The 22,374-nt window shown below is 42.5% G+C and overlaps 1 protein-coding gene across 11 annotated transcripts in view; it reads right to left on the bottom strand.

The window, feature by feature from the left end:
* MOB3B (MOB kinase activator 3B) overlaps positions 1-22,374 on the bottom strand; it is a 98,405-nt gene that overhangs the window by 24,262 nt on the left and 51,769 nt on the right. The window contains exon 4 of one of the 11 annotated variants that reach the window (XM_084504790.1): positions 14,730-16,088. The exons of the other annotated variants lie outside the window; for them this stretch is intronic. Coding sequence (XP_084360916.1) covers positions 15,937-16,088 — 152 coding nt within the window. The 3' untranslated portion in view covers positions 14,730-15,936. Of the gene's footprint in view, positions 1-14,729; positions 16,089-22,374 lie in introns of those variants that run through there. 11 annotated transcript variants of the gene reach the window in all.

Below are 22,374 nucleotides of genomic sequence, written 5' to 3'. Positions count from 1 at the left end.
CCTCCCTCCTCCCCTGTAAACACAAACTGATGTGGGTAAAGTCCTGCTCTTAGGAGTGCTTCTGCTTTCTGCAGTAACATGTTTGTCAGGTAAAAGGAAGCCCATTTTCCGTCCTGCTGGAATAGGAACCAGAGCACACTGGACTTCACTCTCACAGAGGACTGTGCTACCCGAAGCTCTACCTGCACACACAAGGTTTCAGGTTATGTCTACAAGCACAACTCCACACACAAACACAGCCATGCATGCTCACCCTGTGAAGCCTGTGAAAAAAAACTCCTAAAAGGTTTTGGATCCAGTGTAATTCCAGTGTAATTTTTTCAATAGGTCATAAATAGGTGAGATCTGTCTCTTGAAATGCCTGGGGCTCTGGCTGGTACCTGGAAATTTAATGAAACTTTACAGCCAATGTCACTGAAAATGGGTCTGGAGAATCAGTGAGCAAGAGTATCCTCCTTCCTTTAAAGCATTACAAAGCTAAGCAGCATAATATTATTTTAACATCACTAGCAAAGGAGAATTACAGAATTAATTTCAAAAGTTGCATTAACTTGACCTTAACCGAATACTTTTGCAAGATTAATGCACTGGTCAAAGCTTTTAATGAGCATATATCAATAACAATCAAATGTTCCACGGGACAAATACTTTTCAAACGTAACAAATAAAAGTAGTAATTTAAAACATACCTGCCCCAAAATAAGTTGTTTTGCTGCATTACCAAATTCAAATGTGAATGGGATGCACCCCGATTTCAGCAGAGTAAGTTTCTCTTTAAAAGACATTTCACATGGTTAATGCATCCTTCCCTAACTCATCCTCCAGCGTTCAATTCCTGCTCACCACTGCCTGAAATATGAAAGATTTCTGACAGACTTGAACACTACCTTTAGCAGAAACACCTCAGACCCCACTAATAATGGGCAGCATCAGAATGGGAGCCACTGACAGACCATTTAACTAATATATAAAGAACATTTCTACTTTGCAACAGCTACAGCTGCATGAACTCTTCTTGGGGTCTTGAAAACTGCCTGTAAACATTTTCTGCGATTCCATTAATGCCTAGTGAATGCCATAGAACTGAAAGGAAAATAAGGCAAAGATTATTTTACTTTTGTTTTCTTCCCTTGAAGCTCTCTTTCCAACTTCCATTACTTTTATTTCATGTAGAAGAAAACACTCAATATACCTTAAGATTCATAATTGAAAAGCCTAGAGAAGGGCAAAACCAAAACCATAAAGTATGTCTCTTTATGGTATCTGCTTTCCACACAAATTAATAAAATCCTTTTTTTTTTTTTTTTTTTTTTTTGTGTGTAAAGACCATTTATTTCTATTTCATCTCACAGACACACAATAGATACCACTTACCCTTCTGCATTTCCTTTTACCTTGTATCTTAAACTGGTCGGATCTTAAGCTGTTCAGATCCCCATGCTGATTTTATTAGGCGAGGACAATTTAACTGAAAGTGATGTATATAGTGCTTTTTCTGTTGTTGTTCTTTTTAGCACAGCTTTAGAAACCTACAGTAAGACTAAGTGCACTTAGTCTAGCAAGGGTAATCACCGTAGTTCAGCAACAGAACTAAACATTTTTCTCTTTATTGCTGAAGAGACTGATTTATCTGTTTAACATTAATCATCTGAGGAAACATTCATTCATCTTATGTCTACTCTTTTAAAGTCTATATGTCTATATGTTTTTATCTATATGTTTAATGTAAGTTTACACGATCTCTGCCACTGTTCATATGGTATTCAACATCAATCACCTTTTAGGTTTACGGAGATTTATACGGTCACGCTGTAACTAACATAGCTGGAAAGCAGACTAAGATGTGGAAGTATAGATAAAACTTGTGTGTAAAACCTGACAAAGAGTTGGCAGCTTTATGTATCTGGACACCTAAAATTTCCTGTCTGCAAGGCAGGATGATGAGAGAGCGTGGTCTTGGCTCAGCCATTATCCTGAGACATTTCCAAGCCAGAGGCAGACAACAGCACAGGTTCCAGTTGCCACCTCTGCAGTGTTTGCAGGCTTTGAGTCTCCTTGTTCAGGATACGAGTACCAATGAGCTAGGTAAGATTCAGAGCACTTGCACCTGACAGTGCTGCTGAAGAGAAGAACTACGCTAACACCTGGAGTCACGTCTGCTGTGCATTTCTGAAAAGAAAAAAAAAAAAAAAAGACAACCAAGAACTGGGTAGGGAGCTCTAAGCCACTACAGATTCATTTCACTGGCATGCACTCACTAGCACAGGTCTGACAGGTCAAGCAGCTGCAGCAGACCTTCAAAAGGGTTTCATTTTTGTATTTTGAAGAGTATCTGCAGGTGCTGGGCTCAACCTGTCTCTTCCATGGAACAAAAAGCATGAATAAATCATTAAAAAAAAATAATGCTATTTTCTTCATGCTTACTCACAAGACAGCTGTTTAAACTTTTGATTCCTAAAATCCTAAAGACAGCATCAATACTACTTGCCTGAAGCTTCCTCTCGCCCCAGTGAGGATTTCCAGTTGAATGTTTCTTAAAACTCTAGGTCTTCATGCTGGCAAATGGGGCAGCCTGACAACTGATCCTTTACTGATGTTCCAGGAAGCTGAATGTTATGGAAATAATGTCTAATGGGGTGCAATTTGTTCAGAGTGTGTTTTACAACTGGAGAACTCCACCTGTGATGCATGATAGAGACCAACTGGGTCCTGAGATCACATGCTCGAGGCTCTGTGCCTTTTTCTTTCCTCCTCTCTCCGAAATGAACTCAGAAGCAGATGTAGTTCTACTGAAAGCAAAAGCTTAGCGTGGTCATGGAAGTAGGACTGTTCGGAGAACAATAAATGTCAGCACACACACGTATTTTCAGAGCAGGGAATTAATTGCTAGTAACTGCAATGAGATAAAACTGACGGTCTGCAAGGACCAAATACTTGACTTTCTCTATTTGGATTGCATAGATCCTGGTCAGGATGAGAGAAAATCAGTGAGCAAAATATTTAATCTTTAACAGTAGCATAGTATGCTCTGTCAGTGCGCTGCAAGAGGCTTCAGCATGCAAAGTGGAAGGATGGGAAGAGACCCAGTGATGTGCTACACATCTGCAATACAGTGCCTCAACCTGCAAATACACAGAGGACCACTTAACCTTCAGAACGAGATTTCTACAAATACCAACTAAGCAACTGCTCATTTAGACAACGTATGCTTTAGGCATGTGCATTCCCTGAGATCTAATTGCTAGTAGGGATCTGGCAGGGAATTAATGTATAGTATTTAAGAACTAACACCTGACTCTACGGAAAAGAGAAACTTACTGAGGAGTGTCTGTGGTCCAGCACTCGGATTGAGCATGGATGGATCTGTGCTGGGAAATACACTGGCATTCAAAAAATAATTATTACAGACTGTGTTCAAAAGAGCTGCTACACTGAGGGTAAAAGCCTGGGCAGAATACAAATGGTATGGAAGAGAGAGGGGACTCCATTTGCCCCTAATAGATCGATGCTGCAGCGTGCAGTGCTCTTCAATATGTAGGGCACAGAAATTCACTCAGTAATTTCTGTATCAAGTCATACTTTCTGGCTTTACTATGGTTGGGAATTCACTCATTTCCCAGAAATAACACCTTCTGTGTTACTGAAACATGATAAAATATTAAAAAATCTTCAAAAGCAGCATTGTGTCAGTATGGACGGCATGTTCCTATACATTCTGACTGACTTTGGAAATTCCAAATTTCTGGTTAAGTAAACTGAGCTAAGTTTACCCTGAACCCCATGGATACAACTGCATTGCTCACCATGGACATGAGGTCAGAGCTAGCCTGTTTATTTTTTCCTTGAAAGCGTCACCATACAGAGTCTGCCACTCCTGGTCCTGATTCAGGGAACTTTTTCAGTGGGACTGCTCCCTGGACAAGTACTGACCAAGCTAATTGCTTGGTGAGCATCCAAACACTGCGAAGGCTGCAAGACATTCAGAAGCAACTGACTTCATCCCCAAACCTCTTCAGGAGCTTAGGAGATCATGCTGCTTTTAGTGAGCATGGGAAACTCTTACGGTGCCATCCTACACTGGCTCCTACACTGGCATATTTTCTGTTGTAGCACGTAAACTCTGGGAATCATTCGGTTGTATGAAACATTGGGGTGATTTTATACACACATATACACAAGTAGACGTATCGCAAAGTTAACTGCAATGTGTGAGTCTTCTTGATTCTGCTGAAAAGTCTGAAACATGGAACACTAAGGATGGTATCCAAAATACCGAAAAAAAAAAATTGTTTAAAAAATGTGTTCTTTTGCTGTTATTAAAGACAGACTGAAGGTTGCCTTTTAACTTGTGAGTGAGTTCTCATGCAAGATGACTGAAGAGCAGAGACATCCCACTGACCCCCTCCGTGTGTTCATCCATTTGGAATTTTCTAAGGACTGTCCCTTACCAGAAACTCTGCGATGGTGTCACCTGGAGCTCCTTCAGACCCACAATGAGTCACATTTAGTCCCAACAAAAGTTTTGACACTGCTGTGGAGAGTACTGCTTTGCAACCAGGCTAAGGGAAGAGCATATTAAATATAAATAAAAGGAAGCTCTCCCTGTGCATAGATCATGAAGCAGCATATATAGTCTGTAACACTTTCGCTTCCTTCCTAGCAGGAAGCTTTGGTTTAGAATAAAAGCTGCATCATTCCCTGAAGCTGAGATGTTTGTGGCACCTTGCCAATTCCAGAAATCTGTTTAGAAACTGTGAACATCTCGGTCTGACAAAAGACATAAAAAACTAACCAACAGTAATTTTTCATAAGTGCTTTTGGGTCTGGTTTACATACTTTGAATGTGAGGATTGGCAAGGCAGCAAATGATTCCATGAGCTTATTCTTATTGTGCATACTGAAATTGCCATGAAATTTAACTGCTTCTACAATCCACTGAAAATAAAAGGTTTATGATTTCTGGGTGATCCGTGTAGATAAATGCACCTCACTCAGAAAAGGAAAGAAAAAAAATGAGGTTGCTCCCATCACAGGATTTGGAAAAAGGAGAATTGTAATTCTACACAAAAAATAAAAAATAAAAGCCCCGGGAAGAACAAGAATAATTATTCTGCATTGAGACTTTCCACATTAAGCTTTTGCAAAGACTCTTTGGAGCTCCCATTTTGATACCACATAAAATGCCAAAGGACAGTTCTTCCTCCAGAAGTGACAAAATTAGTCTGTACACAAGCCCATGATTTATTTTGGACAAAACTTCCTATGATTGGTGCTTGGACATGTCCCAGCAAAAAAAAAAAAAGAACACTGCCTCCCCCAAAACAATTAATCAATCAAACAAATGTTCTTATCATCTGTCTTTTACAGTGGCAAAACAGATTGCCTGACTGAACACATCAAAAGGGGCAGGTGTCCTTCAAGAAGTCCAATAAATTCTTTAACAAGATGGTTGCTTTGTCCCTGTAAAACTGGAGGAACTGCTGCGCTGAGTGATGGCAGCTGAAGACTTACCTTTGTAAAATTGCAAAGCTTCTTAAAGTAATCTTAGTGCACAACATGAGGTGACAAGTACAAGTTACATGGGATTCCCTGCTACTGCAAACATCTCTCTGTGTAGCATTATAACATTTCTTATCTATTACCTCCTTTGAAAGTCTAACATGAGTATCAGAAACACAGATAATGCTGATAGGTATTACAAAAAAAAAAAAAAAAAAAAAAAAAAGCTGTTGCACTCAGTGTACCACTACTTTAATAACTCAAAAGATCCATTACACTGTCACATCTAACAGAGATTTTCAGCTTAACACCCATCAATCTGTCTGTCTTCCCTAAAACTTACAGCCCAGGCAGACACCCCATGGGGACAGCAAATGAATTGCACTTACTGCCACCTACCTCGCCACTTCGCTCGCATACTCTGCTACTGTTAGGGTACGTACACCCAGCCTGTTTCCTGATGAACTGCAGTCAGAGCTGGCACACCGTGCCGAGCTGGGAAGCGTGTCTGTCTGCCTGGCATCACCACCAAACAGCAGTAAGCTGCCAGACACTGCCCGATGTGCCTGCGCCAAACCCTGCTGGCCTGCATGCCTCTCTTCTGCGCACAGAGATTACAAACAGCCATGGGAGAAGCAGGGTTTTACACAATGGCAGAATTGCAGCTTTTCTTCTGTGCCCCACGTAAGGCTGCAGAACTCCACGGCTGACTGTCAGCAGTCCCACAGTGCAAGATCTCAACCATTTACTCCTCCCCCTTGCCTCCCTTTCCAGCCAATAATTCATGCATTTATCATCTGCACTCCTAGTATTGCAAAAGTAGCTTTTAGTATGTAAACTGCATAACTGTATCACAATCAAGAGACCGCTTTCTTCACGGTGGTTCATCAAAAATTTATAAAGAACAATGAGCAGATGGGGAAAATCCTGTGTACATTGTTACACAGCTCGATCAGAACTTCAGCTGTGAACCAAGAAACCTCCCTGCGCATCAGGAGGCGACGTGAGGTAGTTTATAACTGCATCAGTTGATAAGGGAAGACTGACCAATGTCATCTATGCGGACTTCTGCAAGGCCTTTGACGTGGTCCCACATGACATCCTGGTCTCCAAATTGGAGAGAGATGGGTTTGAAGGGTGGACCTTTCGGTGGATAAGGAGTTGGCTTGAAGGCCCCACCCAGAGAGCGATGGCCCATGGCTCCATGTCCAGGTGGAAGCGGTGGTGAGTGGTGTTCCTCAGGGGTCTGTCCTGGGACCGGTGCTGTTTAGTATCTGTATCAACGACACAGACAGTGGGATCGAGTGCACCCTCAGCAAGTTTGCAGACAACACCAAGCTGAGTGGTGCAGTCGATACACCTGAAGGAAGGGATGCCATCCAGAGGGACCTGGACAAGCTTAAGAAGTGGGCCCACCTCAACCTAATGAGGTTCAACAAGTCCCAGTGCCGGGCGCTGCACCTGGGTTGGGGCAATCCCAGCCATGAGCACAGACTGGGAGAGGAACTCACTGAGAGCAGCCCTCAGCTTGGCCTTGGGGGCTCTGGTGGGCAAAAAGCTCGACACAACCCAGCAGTGGGTGCCTGCAGCCCAAAGACCGACTGCGTCCTGGGCTGCACCAACAGAGGAGTGACCTGCAGTTCGAGGGAGATGACGGTGCCCCTCTGCTCTGCCCTCATGAGGCCCCACCTGGAGAGCTGCATCCAGCTCTGGGGCCCCCAGCACAAGAAGGGTGTGGATAGAGCGAGTCCAGAGGAGGCCGCAAAGCTGGTCAGAGGGCTGGAGCTCCTGACAGGCTGACAGAGCTGGGGATGTTCAGCTACAGAAGAGAAGCCTCCAGGGAGACCTCATTACAACCTTTCAGTACTTGAAGGGGACTTCTAAAAAAGATGGAGAGCAACTCTTTGCTCAATCAGATATTGAGAGGATAAGGGGGAATGGTTTTAAAGTAAAAGAGGGGGGATTTAGATCAGAGGTTAGGAGGAAATTCTTCCCTCAGAGGGTGGTGAGGCACTGGATCAGGTTGCCCAGAGAGGCTGTGGATGCCCCATCCCTGGAGGTGTTCACAGCTCTCCTTTTTTACTACACCCCTACAATTTTTTTGCCACCAGAAGTACAGGCTTAGGATTCAGAGACTGTTCATTGCCCTGTACCATGTGCTGCCTCCACTGCACTTGAAGCATCCAGAAAGCAAGGTTTCTTCAAAGGTCTCTAAAGTCTGGCATTCACAAAATGGCATGCTCTAATTAGTAATAATTTCTGATAACTCTGGCAGAAGTAAATACTGCACTGATATTTCACAAGCTACTCCACGCTCATTTTTTCCTCTGAGACCATCAAAGCTAAAAGTCAGCATTCATAATGTTTTGTGCTTCCGCATTACACTGAACATTTTTAAAGCAAAAAGACAATTCAAAATCTGCTTGTGAACATCATCTGATGTTAAAAAATAAATAAAATATAAACTGGGCTCTTTGTGGCTGTCTCTCTTGTTAGCAATGAGGCAGCGTGCAGAGTTCAAATGTGGTACACAGATGGAAAGTTTAATAGGTATGTTTAAGTACCATTAGATGATTTTACAGCTGTTGCTTGTCTCTGGCCAACAAGGGGAAGTGGGCCATTAAAGATGCAGTGATAAAAAGGAACCATCTGCCAAAGCCAGCAGAGGCTGTTTGGGTGCATTAGCAGCTGGAGACCACAGCTGAGAGTCCTTACACTCCTTTCTTTGTCACCAGGAATTAACAAAAAGAAAGTCTAAAAAGAAAGGAGTGTCCCTTTTGCTCAGCAGCGTGTTTTGGAAGTTCACACGGAAGATGCACTCCTTACCCTTTGGGTTCACATTGCGAGAAACAGGTTGCAAGTTAAAACTTCAGTCCTAGGGGAACAGAGCTGATGGTGGAAGTGCCCAGCTTTTAGATCACACGTGGGTGATTTAGATATAGATCACATGAAATTATATGTTATAAAGGAGCATGCTGGGGACACGCAGCAGCCAGCAGAGCCAAAACAGAAATACAAGAAAGATATGGCTCCTGCCATTTTATTCAAGGAGAAAATATTATGAAAATGAAAGTATGGTTTTATATGAATTTTCATTATACTCACTGAAATGAGAAAAAAAAAAAAGTCTAACTATTCTAATTAATCTGTACATGCCTCATCTTCAATATTCAATACTTTTTATAATCACCTATACTACAGGAAGGCAGTGTTCAGTTTTAAGTCATTCTGCCTTGATTTGTGATTTGATTCGTAACCTATGTTTCCATCCTGTCTTTTTCTATTGTCCACAAGAGATGGGTCTCTCATACAAGAAATACTTTCTGAACAAGAGTCAAAGGGCATATACAACTAGATTATTTTCTGGGAGATTTTACAGATGCTGATTTTCACTGCTACACCTTCTGTTATCACTCACAAGAGAGCCACCTTTTGTCTCCCAACACAGCTGCCGGCGTTTCCAAATCTCTATCAGCCTTGATATCCCAAGGGGTTTTCAAAGAGAGGGACAGCCATCCATTGTTAAAAGCAAGGAGCATTTCTGCAGCAACCAGATCAGAGGCACTTCAATATATTGGACATATGTAAGTCTACAGCATCTGAAAGGTTACACCTGCAAGTGCTGAGAGAGATGGCTAATGGCACTTAGAGGCCATCGTTGATAACCTTTTAGAGGTCATGGAGACTCCTAAAGGTTCTTGATGGCTGGTGATCATCAGTCCTGTTCTCAAAAAGGGCGACAAGGAAGATGTGGGGAGCTACATGCTAGGCAGCCTCCCTCACTCCCTGGGAAGGTGATGGGGAAAATTCTCATTGCAGGCATTTCCAACCACGTGAAGGACAGAAAGCTGATCAGGAGTAGTCAAGGGGAAATCACTGGTAGTCTTTACAATGAGATGACTAGCTTGGTAGATAAGGAGAGAGCAATGGAAGTAGTTAACCTTGACTTCAGTGAAGTCTGACACTTTGACATTTACACTGTCAAAAGAGGCCAGCAGTATCCTGGGCTGCAAGAGGAAAAGCACGGGCAGCAGGTTAAACACGGTGATCCCTCCCTCTTCTCAGCACTACTACTGAGGCAACACCTTGGGTGCTGTGCTTAGTCCTGGGCTTCCCACTACAAGACATGGACTTACCTGGACTGAGTCCAGTGCAGGGCCACAGAGGTGACAAAAGGACTGGAGCATCTCTCATAGGAAGAGAGGCGAAGAGGTACAACTCTTCAGCCCGACGAAGAGAAGGCTCAAGAGGATCTCATCTATGTGTATAAACTCTGAGTCCTCTGAAGGAATGATGCTGTAATTAGACCTCTAACTGCACAGCTATACATCTCCAGCTATACGAGGTTGTAAGGCAGGCACAGTTCATTACCTGTTTCCATTTCAGGTTACCTTTTTGCGGGCTTAATTGCAGTATAAAACAAGAAATTAAATAGGCAGCCCTAATTTTTTTGCAGGATCTCCATGGCTGCCAAACACAGAACACCCGCTGGAGCAGAAAGGTCCAGTTTTGTTCTCCCACACAATTTCACCCTAAGCTAGGTTTGGTACACTATGGTGGTACTGGTGTATGTCTATAGGACAAATTTTCCCAAAGTTTCAGCACAGCTTTGGTTAAGCAGAGAAGACAGACTGCAGCTGGGAAAAAGAATTGGGCTTTTTTTTTTTTTTTTTTTTGTGCATTTTGGCCTTCACAATCTGAATTACTTCCAGTGACAGAAATCCTTAGCTTAATGCTCCCAGTTATGCAATATAGTATCATTTTTCCTTCAAAAAGTTTTATAGAAGATTCAGATCTTAGATTCAGAAATCTCACTGGAAGTCAAAGACATTTGTCAGAGCCTGACTCTGTTCCCTCCATATTTTTTACATATCCATTACGAAACCCACCCTGATGATTTAAAAAAAAAAAAATCAGAAGAAATCACAATACCAACTAAACAACAAGATCCTAATAAAACAAAGATATCTTTTGTAAATCATCCTTACAAAAACTTCTCACCTGAAGTAAAAGCCTACTCAAAAGACCAAAGGAGGTGTCATGGTCAGCCTGCACTTATGATGAGAATAGCAAGATTTTTTAATGCTATTTAAAAAGGAACTGTTATGAAACATTTTTAAATGGAGTGAAAATAAGTTTTGTGTGTGTTAGCAGCCGAGCCCTCACAATCAGAGACATGCTAGGATAAGCTCAGGCAGATGACAAGAGAGATAACAAACAAATCCTTCATTTCAGCTGAAGGCTACATTCCACAAGGCAATTTTTTCATCTTGAATATTTGCATCATCACTTGCTTTACTGTAAAGCTTCTCAGCTCACGTGTAAGCAGCTGCAGCTTCAAAGCGAAGTCCTCAGTGCCCTGCAACCCAAATGTCTGCAGGAGGCACAGAACATGCAAAACCAAAACTTTATCACAATTCTGGTGCCAAATGTCCGCAAATGCATAATAACTGATCACTTCGGGTCAACATGCTTCATGGTTGTTTCCACCCCACACACACACCTTTTTTTTTTTTTCACACAGTTTTATTGTAAAGCAATTAAATAACGGGACCTTTCTTTCTGAGTTTATTAACTCATGTTGCTGTGCCTTTGGGAAGTAATGCTTTTGCGGTCTCTGCAGCAAAAATACAAACTTTTATTTAAATGGTAATCAATCAGCTCAAGGTATGCAACCTGAACACTAAAATAAGCACTATTATTTTATTCCAAAATTGCCGTCTCTGGATATGACAGCTACTGTGGTATAAGGAGTTCTTAAAATAATGCCTATTCCAAGACAACCTATGAAGGATTTAAAGGAACTGCAGGTGTAAATGAAGGACAAAACAGGCATGAAGTTTTACACCCCTGATTTTCACTTCAAAGGAGAAAGGAAGGATGTATCTTTGGCTGTAACCCGAACTTAACAACTACTTTTTTCTTCACCTGGAGAATTTATGGACAGAAATCCTCGACTGCAGAAAGCCCAAACCATTAGAAAACTGAAATGAGCAGAGCAGGGAACCAGCAGGAAGATAAAAGAGTGGGACTGCCATTTGTGAGATGCTCATTTCTGCCACAATCTCCCAGATCAAAGGGTGTTCTGACACCTCTGAGAGAACCTCTAAAAGTGAGCTGTTGAGTGCTAGGAAAATAGTACCTTGCCCTTTTCCTGCATTCATCTTCCAAGGACATCCTCTAGTGGGCTGCACAGACCCCTGCTCTGAACTTGTATGGCCATTTTTCTGCAACCCATGTGCTCAAAATCCATGGTTCTGGAAGAAAATACTCAAAACACTGTTGTCTTGTAAGTCCTGAGTGAAAAAAAACAACCAGGCAAAACATTGCTCTGTTTGCTCTGCGATTTTAATTCCTCCAGAAACTTTGACCAGGTTTTTAATTTGAGGGCTAACAATGCACAGGGTTGAAATCTTTCTGAAGGCATTAGCTTTAATTTTGTTTACTCCAAATTCATACATAAAATGCTAATGTTTTTGGAACAGACAGGCAGTATCGGGAATCCCTAATACTACCTGTTTCTGGACACTCCAATGAATAACTACGTAGCACAAGACAAATCACTTACACAGCCTACTTTGATTACCTGAGATTTGGTCTCTTACCTGACAGATGAAATAGTCACATTCACCTTGTTCAATGGGGCCCTTCCAAAATTTGATCTTTAAAAATAATAATCCAGAAGCAAGCCCTAAAACTCCAAAATAAAGGCAGCCATGGTATGCTACTAATTTTAAAGCACTTAAATTCTAAACAGATGTATCGTTTTAATGCCCAAATATTCATTGGCACTTTTCTAAAAGGTCTGATTCCATCCAGCATGTGGTTTGGAAGTGTCTCTGCTGCTGAGTATTTTAGCGTCAAGCTTTAGGGATTTATCCATCACAGGGCTGACTTCTTTCTATTATGGCTGATTAGAGCTGACACTGTACGAACAACCATTACCACCATTTCACTATGCTAATGTTGATAGCACACATTTATTGGTAAGCTGTAACGTTCCTCTGTTCAGCTGAACATCTGCCTCTTAAAACTAAAGGTATTTTTTTTCCATATCCAGACGGAGTTTTGTCTTTCAAAGACAATCTGTTCATTGTCTTCCTTTTTCCCTTCCAACTACTAACAGACTTTTGATTATTCCCTTCTTGAGCATCCCTGATTCCAGATGGCTCGGCAACCTTCCTTTTATTTCTCATGAGTCAAAGTGCCACTGATTCACATTATGAGAAGAAAATAAAAGTTTCCACCATATATTTTTAGGCTTACGAAAGGGCACAGCCCCCCTGGTGCTCCTCAGACATGTGACTCACTGTGAGATGGAAAGAATCAAAAATCCTCTGTGTCAGCACCGGCGGTAAAGCCTGCCCCACTCCTCGCTGAGTTGCTCAGATTCTCTGAACATTTGTGAGGTCTTAATCTTCGACTTTTCTGAAGCCAGGTTTTTCTTCTAAGTCACACAAAACAGTCATCCGTCAAGTACCAAGGCCTGCATTTATCCACCATCCCAAGGACTCTGCAGCCCTGAGGATTTTCCAGTTAAAGCAAAACTTCTGAAAAGGGAGACACACGAAACATGTGGTGCATCTTCTGCTGGATAGTGTCCTATGCCAATCTTCAGGGAAAACAAAACCACTTAGACCTTGGCTCCATGGTTTTCCCTACATGAAAAGAACTACTTAAAGTTAAATGTGTTAGCAACAAGACTTTGGGTCTCATACAAACAGTGTCAAGTGCTGAAAATGATTTGTTACTTCCAGTTCTGCTGCACATAAAGTTTTGTAGCACACTGCCTACTATGACCAAAGGTGTTTTTTTTTTCCTGTCGGTTTTCTTGTCTGTGACACAGAGGTTACATCCCAGCCCAAGAATGAGTGTCAGGCTGCAGAGCCTTCCTCTGGGGACCCTGCGTCAGCGCGAGTCGTGGCGCGAACAGCAGCTCGGTTTCTCTCAGCACACTGCTCGGGCAGATGGAAGCAGCATGGACCAGCAGCCAAGGAGAAGGGAAATTAAGACACTTCTGTCAACACGGTTGGTAGGTGGCAAAAGTGAAGTTAATTACCTCACTGTGACACGTTAGATCTTTTCTTTCCAGGTGGAAAAGACAAGATCTTGTCCTTTCACAGCTACATTGGTAAGACTGGCCTTCATCTTTTGGCTTCAAATGTCAAAGGGCAATATGCAGGATGCAAGGTTTGTCTCCTCTTTCAGTGTTGGCTGCTTTTTGACTGCACTGGCTGACAGGCTCCAGTCAAAACCACCCAGCTTAGGGAAAAAACAAACAAACATAAAAACCAAATACTTATGCCAGCAGCTACATATGTTAGGAGGACGTCCAGGATGCATGAGAATGTCAATGAAATCCCAGCCTTTGTTGCGTGCCTGTGCACTGCTGACAGCCAAACAGCAGGCAGACTTTTGTGGGGTAGCAGAGGAGCACAGAAGTTCCTTGAGATCAGTCAGAGGCATCTGGGGGAGCTCCACAGTGCTCTGAAATTCATGAAAGGTTTATGGTTGTATATGTCATGTACGGCCATAGGACAGCTGGTTTAGGAGTAGGACTCAAATCACATAGAAAGAGAAGCTTACATACACCAGCAGACTGAAAAGTAATGCTCACAAGTACCACGAAAGCCCTCCCCTCCAGAATGCACCTGTGGATGTACCTCCTGTTGGACACGCTTACATTTGCATTGCAGCTATGGCAGGCCAGCAGCCATTATGACTTGTGCTTGCATTGCTGCAGGACATTAACAAAGGTAGATGAAAGCCTTTTCCTCTCTGCTTTGGCAGACCTATTGCAGCTCTGAGGCACGTGCCACTGAAGCTTCCAATTTTTATTTTAATTTTCCTGAAGTCAGGTGGTCTCCTGACCACCTACACGTAACAGTTGGCAGCATGAGAATCAGAGTAGACACACACACACTCCACTGAAGCACAGAGGATAAGCCAACAAGCATCCATTTTTGTTCTGTTGTTCCAGTGTTTTCAGTTACTTTCTGCCACTTGTTGTGGATCGATACAGGCACAAACACATTTCCTCAATACATCATCATCCTCGAGAACGAATGCTGTAGACATAATACAGCTACCTCCAGGAGCCACACTTTTGAGCATCTTTTTTCTCAGGAAGTTTTTCTTCCCACAACTCCTTATTGACTTTCGTTTAGATGGGCACCTGCTCTCCTCCGTGCAGGGGGCTGCTGCATAACGAGGCACAGAAATGTGCCACTCCATCATCTGTCTGCCATGGCAAGTGCACAGGTGACAACCACACATAATACTGATAAAGAAACCCTGATGGTTTTCTCTGAAGCATTCTGAGGATGAAAACACGGTGCTTACAAATGTTTCAAATTATCTGAATGTCATTCTATTTTGTTTTGTTTTGTTTTTTAAAGAACACAGGCTCACACATGGCTTTTATCAACACAAGGAGTTTCTAACCACGTAATTTTTTAAGTACATATTTGACTTTCCTCCAAAAATTATCTATAAAAGACAGGAGGGCCTCATTTAAAAGAAACTAATGAGTTTTCTCCTGTTAAGATTTCTAATTTTGCTCTACTAGACACTAACTGAAACGAGAAGGCCAAACTTCTATTCGAAAGAGGAAGGTCAAACTTGAAGGCAGTGTTGGTTGGTGGATCCACCTCTGGCTGCTCATGCCCTCGCTGTAGGCTTTCCAGAAGTGCCCCAAGAGCCACCCTACCTCAGCACTCTACCAGTTCCATGGTGAATTCTCCATACAATTGTGTTTTAATCAGGACTAAATGATTTTCAGACCCCTCTGACCACACGTGATGCTGACCGTTCTTATCACGTGGCTGGGGGAGCTGAAGACCACACTGGCTTATCTCCCTCCTTGGGCAGATTCCGCCTAAAACATGCCCAAAAGTACTGCTGTTGTGCTCAGAAGATCGACCTTGTGGATGAAAATACTTTGTGGGAGTAAAGTGAATTTTCTGAAATCTTTCGGAGCTTAAATAACTCATATTTGGCAAAACAAACATGGATAAAAACTAGAAAATAAAAAAAGGTGGTATTTGTGAATCTTACTTCGTTTGGGTTCCAGAAAATCGTTCAGCAAAGCAATTATGGACTGCAAATGCCACTCCCACGTGTGCTCTGCTTTCCAGCATATCAGACAAAGTCTGTTTTATAAGGTTTCATGTAAGGAGCTATTCTCCTTGTTCGCCAGGGAGAGAATGCACACGAGGCTGTGGAATGCCGAGGGATCTCACTTCTAGAAAACCCAGTTTCAAGACAAAGCATGTTCAAAGACACTGAATTTCCCACACTTGGAGCTCAGCACAAGCCCAACCCCAGCATCCCTGACAGGACACACAGCAGACTTCAGCCACACAGCAAAGGTTGCTGATGAGATCAGGTCACACATTCAGAGCGGGGAGAAGCTGTGGTGGTGAAGCTGCAGATCCTTCAAGAGACTAATTCAAGTGATGTGCGATCACAGTGTGCTGGAAATCTCCATTCCTGAAGAGCGAGTGGTCTGGTAGCTAAAGGACAGGTGCCTCCAGCTCCCACCAGGGTCACCACACTTGCAGGTGCACCATACTTCTTGTTTCTTGCCTCTGCAGCAGTAAAATCAAAGTGATCACAGATTCTGAAATCTCTTAGTCTTTACAGACCCAGCCGACACACCCCTCTGCCCAGGAGCTTTCTCTCTACCATCATGCTACCACTTAAGTCTTTATTCCGTTTTCCTTTTTCGGTTTCTGTAGCATGGATAACAGAAGAAGAGATCTGCTTTTCTGCATGCTAGCAAAGATGCTTTTTAGCCCTTATGGATGGCTGTAACGCAGAAAACCTGGCATGTGAGACATCAGCCCATATTCCAGGTGAGGAAGGATTTCTTCATACCAGCAGTGCCAAATCCTTCCCGTGGAATTTGCACTTACTTTCCCTTGCACTTATCTTCTATTATTATCAGAAATAGACTGAAAAATGGGCTAATTTATGTGCTTTAGATAGAAGTAAACCAGAACATTCCTGAAATGGCACATCTAGCATCAGATCAAGAGGGTACACGGGGGAGATGAGGCAGCTTTGGGAGCACAGTCACCTACCAGGTCAGGTACCTGCAGTCTGAAAATGGTATTTGCTGCTGCATCACTGAATTTTTGCACTGTTCCAGGCAACGTGCTTGTTTGGGATTTACAATATTCATTCCTGTGGTGAGATGAATTTGCATTTCTTCAACTCATGCATGAAGACTAGCTAGCGATTTTCTAGTCTGCTTTGAGTGGTGATGGGTAGTAGCATGAATCTGGTATCATCCCAGCAAACCTCCCCATCCTGCCTTTCTCCAAGATAAAGTAATGTGCTATTAGCTGTTACTAGCAACAGACTGCTAAATGCATGCCCTGCCAGCTAAGTTAGGTCTGTAGCACAGGGTGGGGAAGAACATAATACTAGTGGTTGTAATGTAAGAGTTGGGGCAGAGAGCCTAATTTCAAAATTTCAGGTTGAGGTAGCCATTCAAAAACCACTTCTGGAAAATGGAGGAGGCAGTAAAAAATCACTTGGAAGGAACACCTCTGGAACACTTTGAAATCCACTAATCACTTAAAATTGCCTAATATTCCCCGTACTTCCTCTGACACAACGCACTTCCCAACCAGACAAATAGTGGAAAATCCAAACTGCCTATGCCTTTAATCCTCAGCAATTTTAGCCGAATGAAAAAAAAAAAAAAAAAAAAAAAAACTTGATTAAAACTGCATAGCAGACTGCTGGACGATCTACGTCACTCCTTACTATTACCCCAAGTAATTAGCAGTGATTGGGGTTGAGGACTGGCTAGAGTACTCCTAAGATTCAGTCCCTATTCTTGGATAAGCAGAAAGCCTGGACCGATCGAGGCATTTTAGATTCCAGACAAAATCAGGGAATCAAATTGCTCCAAAGTATAATCAGTCAGTGAGAAAGTAATGCAATGCATAAAAGGCAAGATACTTATCTATCTATTAAATGATATGATTCACCACCCACATGGAGACAACACAATGCTTATCATCCTTCTTTGATGGTACTCTTGAAATGGCAGATCCATCTTCCTGTTTAGTTTACAGAACAGTATCTGTTACATCCTGAACCATGGGAATGGAAAAAAAGGGGAGAGAAGGAGGAGGTTCTGGCATATCAACTAATTTTAAAATATCTGTGTGTTATTTTCCAGGCCCGTATACTTCACGACTCCAAACCTTCTGAAAGAATAATTCTGCTGCTGCTATAACTTAGCCCTAACATACATACAAGCCTGTAACTCACACTGTTTCATGACTACAGAAAAGCCTCAGCATGCAATAACCTACGTCTTGCTGAACCCTCTCTTTACTTCATTTGCACAAAAGATTACTTAGAGCTCTTGTAAGTACATACGACCCGTTCCCTTCAGCCCCAGCAAAGCTTTGTCTGAGATACATCAAGTTTTCAGCTGAAGTCTTAGACATTTTAAGAGCGTGCTGCCATTTTGAGAAGCCATAACCAGGCTACTTGATTACAGTAATTTAATACTTTTCAAATCCTACTCCACGCAAACTCTCCTAGCTTAGAAGTGATTTTGCGTTTTCATGTTCACGTTCTTGTTTATTTCTGCAGAACTCTGTCTTCTGTGCCCTCTTTGTACTTGAAGTTACGGACCTGGTGAAGAAGTCATGTGGTGACATTCTCCAGCCTGTGCTATGCCGGAGGTCACATCAAAGTAGATGAAGATAATAATCCCTCGTGGACTCTGTATCTGAGCATCTCCCCCAGAGACTCTTAAACAGGAAAAAAAACATCCCAGTTGCTCAGGAATCTAAACAAGAGAGAATTACTCCCAGTTTAAGCCTGCAACGCGGAGGAGGATAGGCAACCGACTTTGTCGTGTTTAGGAAGCAGGGCCTGAAGGGAGCACAGCAGCAGAGCGCTGCTTTACTTGTCAGCTCCTTCCTCCGACGCTGCCCAAGCCCACATGGTGAAAGCAGACAACTACAGTTCAATAAAGGCTGAAGCTGCCTCAAGGACTTACTGCTCCAAATGACTTCTTCAGCCTGCTTACCAAAGTGCACAGAGATAAAGTAGAAAAACACGGCTTGAGGCAACAGACTACAGAAGTCGTCCCTGTGACCCATGGAAATAAACCCCTTTAAAGGTGTTTAAATAGTGAGGTTCCTAGGTGCTTAGAAAAACACTTAGTATCATGGAAGGACAAAAGTTTATCCCAAAGCTAAACGAAACCCCAGCGTGCTATAAAAATCCATGCTGGGGCCTACCACTGAGAGCTTCACCAGAGTGACCTGAGCAGAGTGAAGTCTCCTCCGCCCTGCTCCTGAGGGGCAGCACAGGTCAGCGTGTGTGGCTGGCTTCATACAGAATGCGTTTCCAGAGCTGTCAGCTGCTTTAAATCCACTTAAAAATGGACAAAGGAAAGGGGGAATAATGGGAATAAGATGAGGGTCATCATCAGTGAAGTACCCCACAGGCTGTGAGTCTGTTTCCCAAAGACAGTCCTTTAAACTTTGCTTCAAGCAGAAATGCTCCTCATATTCAGCACCTGTTTTTGTCACCTTCACACAGCTCTGAACAGCTCCTTGGCTCCTGTAGCAGCCCCCTTTTCTCCTGCCACCAGTTCAGTATTGGCAGGAGAGCGGCTGGAGGAAGAGGCCCTTCACCAGCACGACTGGAGAAAGCAAGAGAGGAGCCGGAGCGCAGGAAGCAGGCAGGCTGGTGAGCGGCCACAGGCCAGAGGTTATGGTGCTGTTTACAAACACCGAGGGGCATTTGTGTTAAATACTGTATTCATAACAATTTATAACTCGACTGCATGTGGTTAGAAGAAAAAAAAAAAAAAAAAAAAAAAAAAAGGAAAGGAAAGAAACAAAGCAAAAGCACAACAAGCTGGGCTACCCCCATCCCTCTTTAAGCAGTTCGCCAAAGGTATGTCAAATAAAAGAGGGCGATTTTCATAGGATTAAGCTGAGAAAAATGTGTACTAGTTCCTATGGACAGCTCCTATAAATCACTCTAGATCCCAAACTTATCTGCTAATGGAAAGGCCAGCTGAAATCCCATCCAGTGGACATACGCCTTTTCCAGAGGAATTCTCTGCAGGCCATATGCTGCAAAGATTTCAATGCAATAAATTAATCTCCTTAAGTTATAGCCAGATACTATGTTTTAATACTGACGTACTGTTAGTAATGGCATACCTACACCTGTTTTGTTTTGACTTTTGAGTATATCGCGTTTCAAGCTCTATTCCAACTACTTTGAAGAAGGAACAATCTTAATTTTCACCACCATTAATCTCTCTGAATGAAAGCAGAGGTCTGCATTAATGCTGAACGTAACAGCGACCCTGTGGTTGCATTTAACCCAAGGCTGCTGTGGAACAGGCAGGAACAAATGGTGTCCAGCGCCGTACCAAAGCTTCTCTCCCTGATCAATTGTGGAAGGCAGAGCATGTAACAATACACGTGCTGAGCTATTACATTTCATTCAGCTGCTTCACTCACGGTACGTGTACGGGCTGGTAGTACCATTTCCATTTTACAGGTAGGAAACCTGAAAGATTCCTTTGGAAGAAAAGCAGCTTACCCTGGAATGGGTCCCAGGCTCCCCAATGTCTTACCGGTTGAGGCTACAGAATATTGTTTTTGCTGGGGATATCCTGATCCAAATATCCCTTTGACTTTTTGTGTGCCTACTTAGGGACTTGCTGGGAGCAGAGGTACGCAGAACTCCAGATTGAACACGGTGTGCATCTCCTTCTCCTAAGATCTCAGGCCTCCCAAGCAATCATGCCAACAGTTTCACACCACAAATGGGTGAATCAGGAAGATAATGAGAAATGAATGGGCAGGTGGTCACCATGGTATCTGCAATAAAAGCTCAGGAGGAGTGGAAAGTGGAATACAGATGCAAATGCTGCCTCATGGAATACTGATTCAAAGGTTTTATATAAAACATCTTTATGTGACTTTCCAGTCACTTTCACTTCTAACACAACCATGGCACAATCCAACACTCCACATCGGCTCAAGCAGTCTCTTCCTCTTCCCTGAGGCCAATTCGGGGGGGGGAGACAAAGACTTGTAACAGACATCAAGAATTCCTGTTTGTATCAGGGTCCAGCCCCATTGCAGAGACCACAACTCTGTTCCCTTCCTCAGTTTCACCAATCCACAACAGCAGTAGCTGCTGGGAAGAGAAAAATGGTAGAGGATATTTACTGATTCCTTCTTAAGCTTGCAAGAGATAAGAGTTAAAAGTTTATCTAGATGTATCTTACTGAAAACATAAGGGGGAAGACACCAGACCTGAAAGCTTGTGCGCTGTATTTTTTTGTTGTTGTTGTTTCAATATGCCTGTGTGTTACTTGCTTACCATGCCCATGTTCAAGCCAGAGATATTTTCTGCATCTACAATCAGCAATAGCATAGAATGACCATGGAATACTCCAAGACCAAAACTTGGTATGACAAAAGCATGCAAAAAGACCAATGGAAGCAAAAACACTTAATTTCACTGCACCCTGACCTGCAGCCCCACCTTCAATTCCAAAATTCCTTCATACCAAAGACACAAAAATAACAAATGCTTTAAGAAATCAAACTCATTTTTCACTATACAAAATAATATGGTGCTGCTTCCTGTGAAATCTCGCTTCTTGCTAAATTGGCAAAATATAGCTAATCAGGCATAGCTACATCCTTCCTTCTACCTACTAGTTTAGAAAAGAGAAGGGATAAGGTATGGGAAGCAAACCACAAGTCTGGCCAAGCAAGCAGCAGCCAGGGCCAAGAATAAGGCATTTCAAAGGTTAAGAAGGATTACCAATACATGCAACCTCTTGATGTATCATCTCCTAACAATTAGCCAGAGGCTGTAACCACATAAACTGTAAAATATTCTGCTGAACTAATTTTAACATATAATTATTATTGTTTGTTACTGATCCAAGTATTTACATACCAGCTCACAATTCTGACAAATAGCTCCCAGTTTTTGCACTTGCAAAAAGTATATCAGGGCTCATAAAATAAAACTGCTAAAGTTTACATAATTACACTGCCATTGCTAAGGCACAGCATCCTTTCTCATTACCTGCAGTCACATTAAAGATTTAGGATCTCTACACTACACAATGCACCCTTCTGCAAAGTCCTCCTCATCCAGAGCAAACTATTCAGGCAAAGAGACTTGAACCTACTTGCCTACTCTTCAGAAAAACTAACTATAGTATTAAAAGGAAAGCTGTGCTGATCTTAACAGCTCCCTTCTCCAGGCTGTCTGCTGATAAAGTTGGTAGGCTTTGCTATGGTTTATAGAAAATTACTGTTCTTAGAAGCAGTAATTTGGAGAATAACTCACTTCCTAAATCAGCTTTTTTGGGTGTGAAGTCACAAGAGGGTGGGAGAGCAGAGTTCTCCCTATTCCTGACTCTCCACTACCTTGTGCTGCACAGCGCTGTACACGCTTCCAAGGGAAGATACCACTCTAATTAGGCTTTGCTTTCCATCCATGCTGCATCTGCTTAAGTGGACAGACAAAGCACAAAGCAATTCAAACTTGATTAGCTTTCAATACAGTAATAATGAAATGTAGTCCACCTTTAACAATTGACCTGAGAAGCAGAAGCTTACTAGGGACAACAGGCTCAAACAAAAACCTTTTAGGCTACAAACCCCCCTGCTCCCCATATGTAGCAGCCATAATTAACACTTCATACATTTCAGACTATTCCTGCAAAACTCTCCTGCTCACACTTGCTCTTTTAAAGGCTTGGATTCTGCAGTCCCTAGAAGTGAGGTCAGGAAGGGAGTGTGCTAAGTACACAGAATGAAACACAGTTTACTGTTCTTCCTTGCACTT

The sequence above is a fragment of the Aythya ferina genome (assembly GCF_964211825.1).
Source record: "Aythya ferina genome assembly, chromosome: Z".
Classification (NCBI taxonomy): Eukaryota; Metazoa; Chordata; class Aves; order Anseriformes; family Anatidae; genus Aythya; species Aythya ferina.
This window is presented reverse-complemented; position numbering and strand designations above follow the sequence as displayed.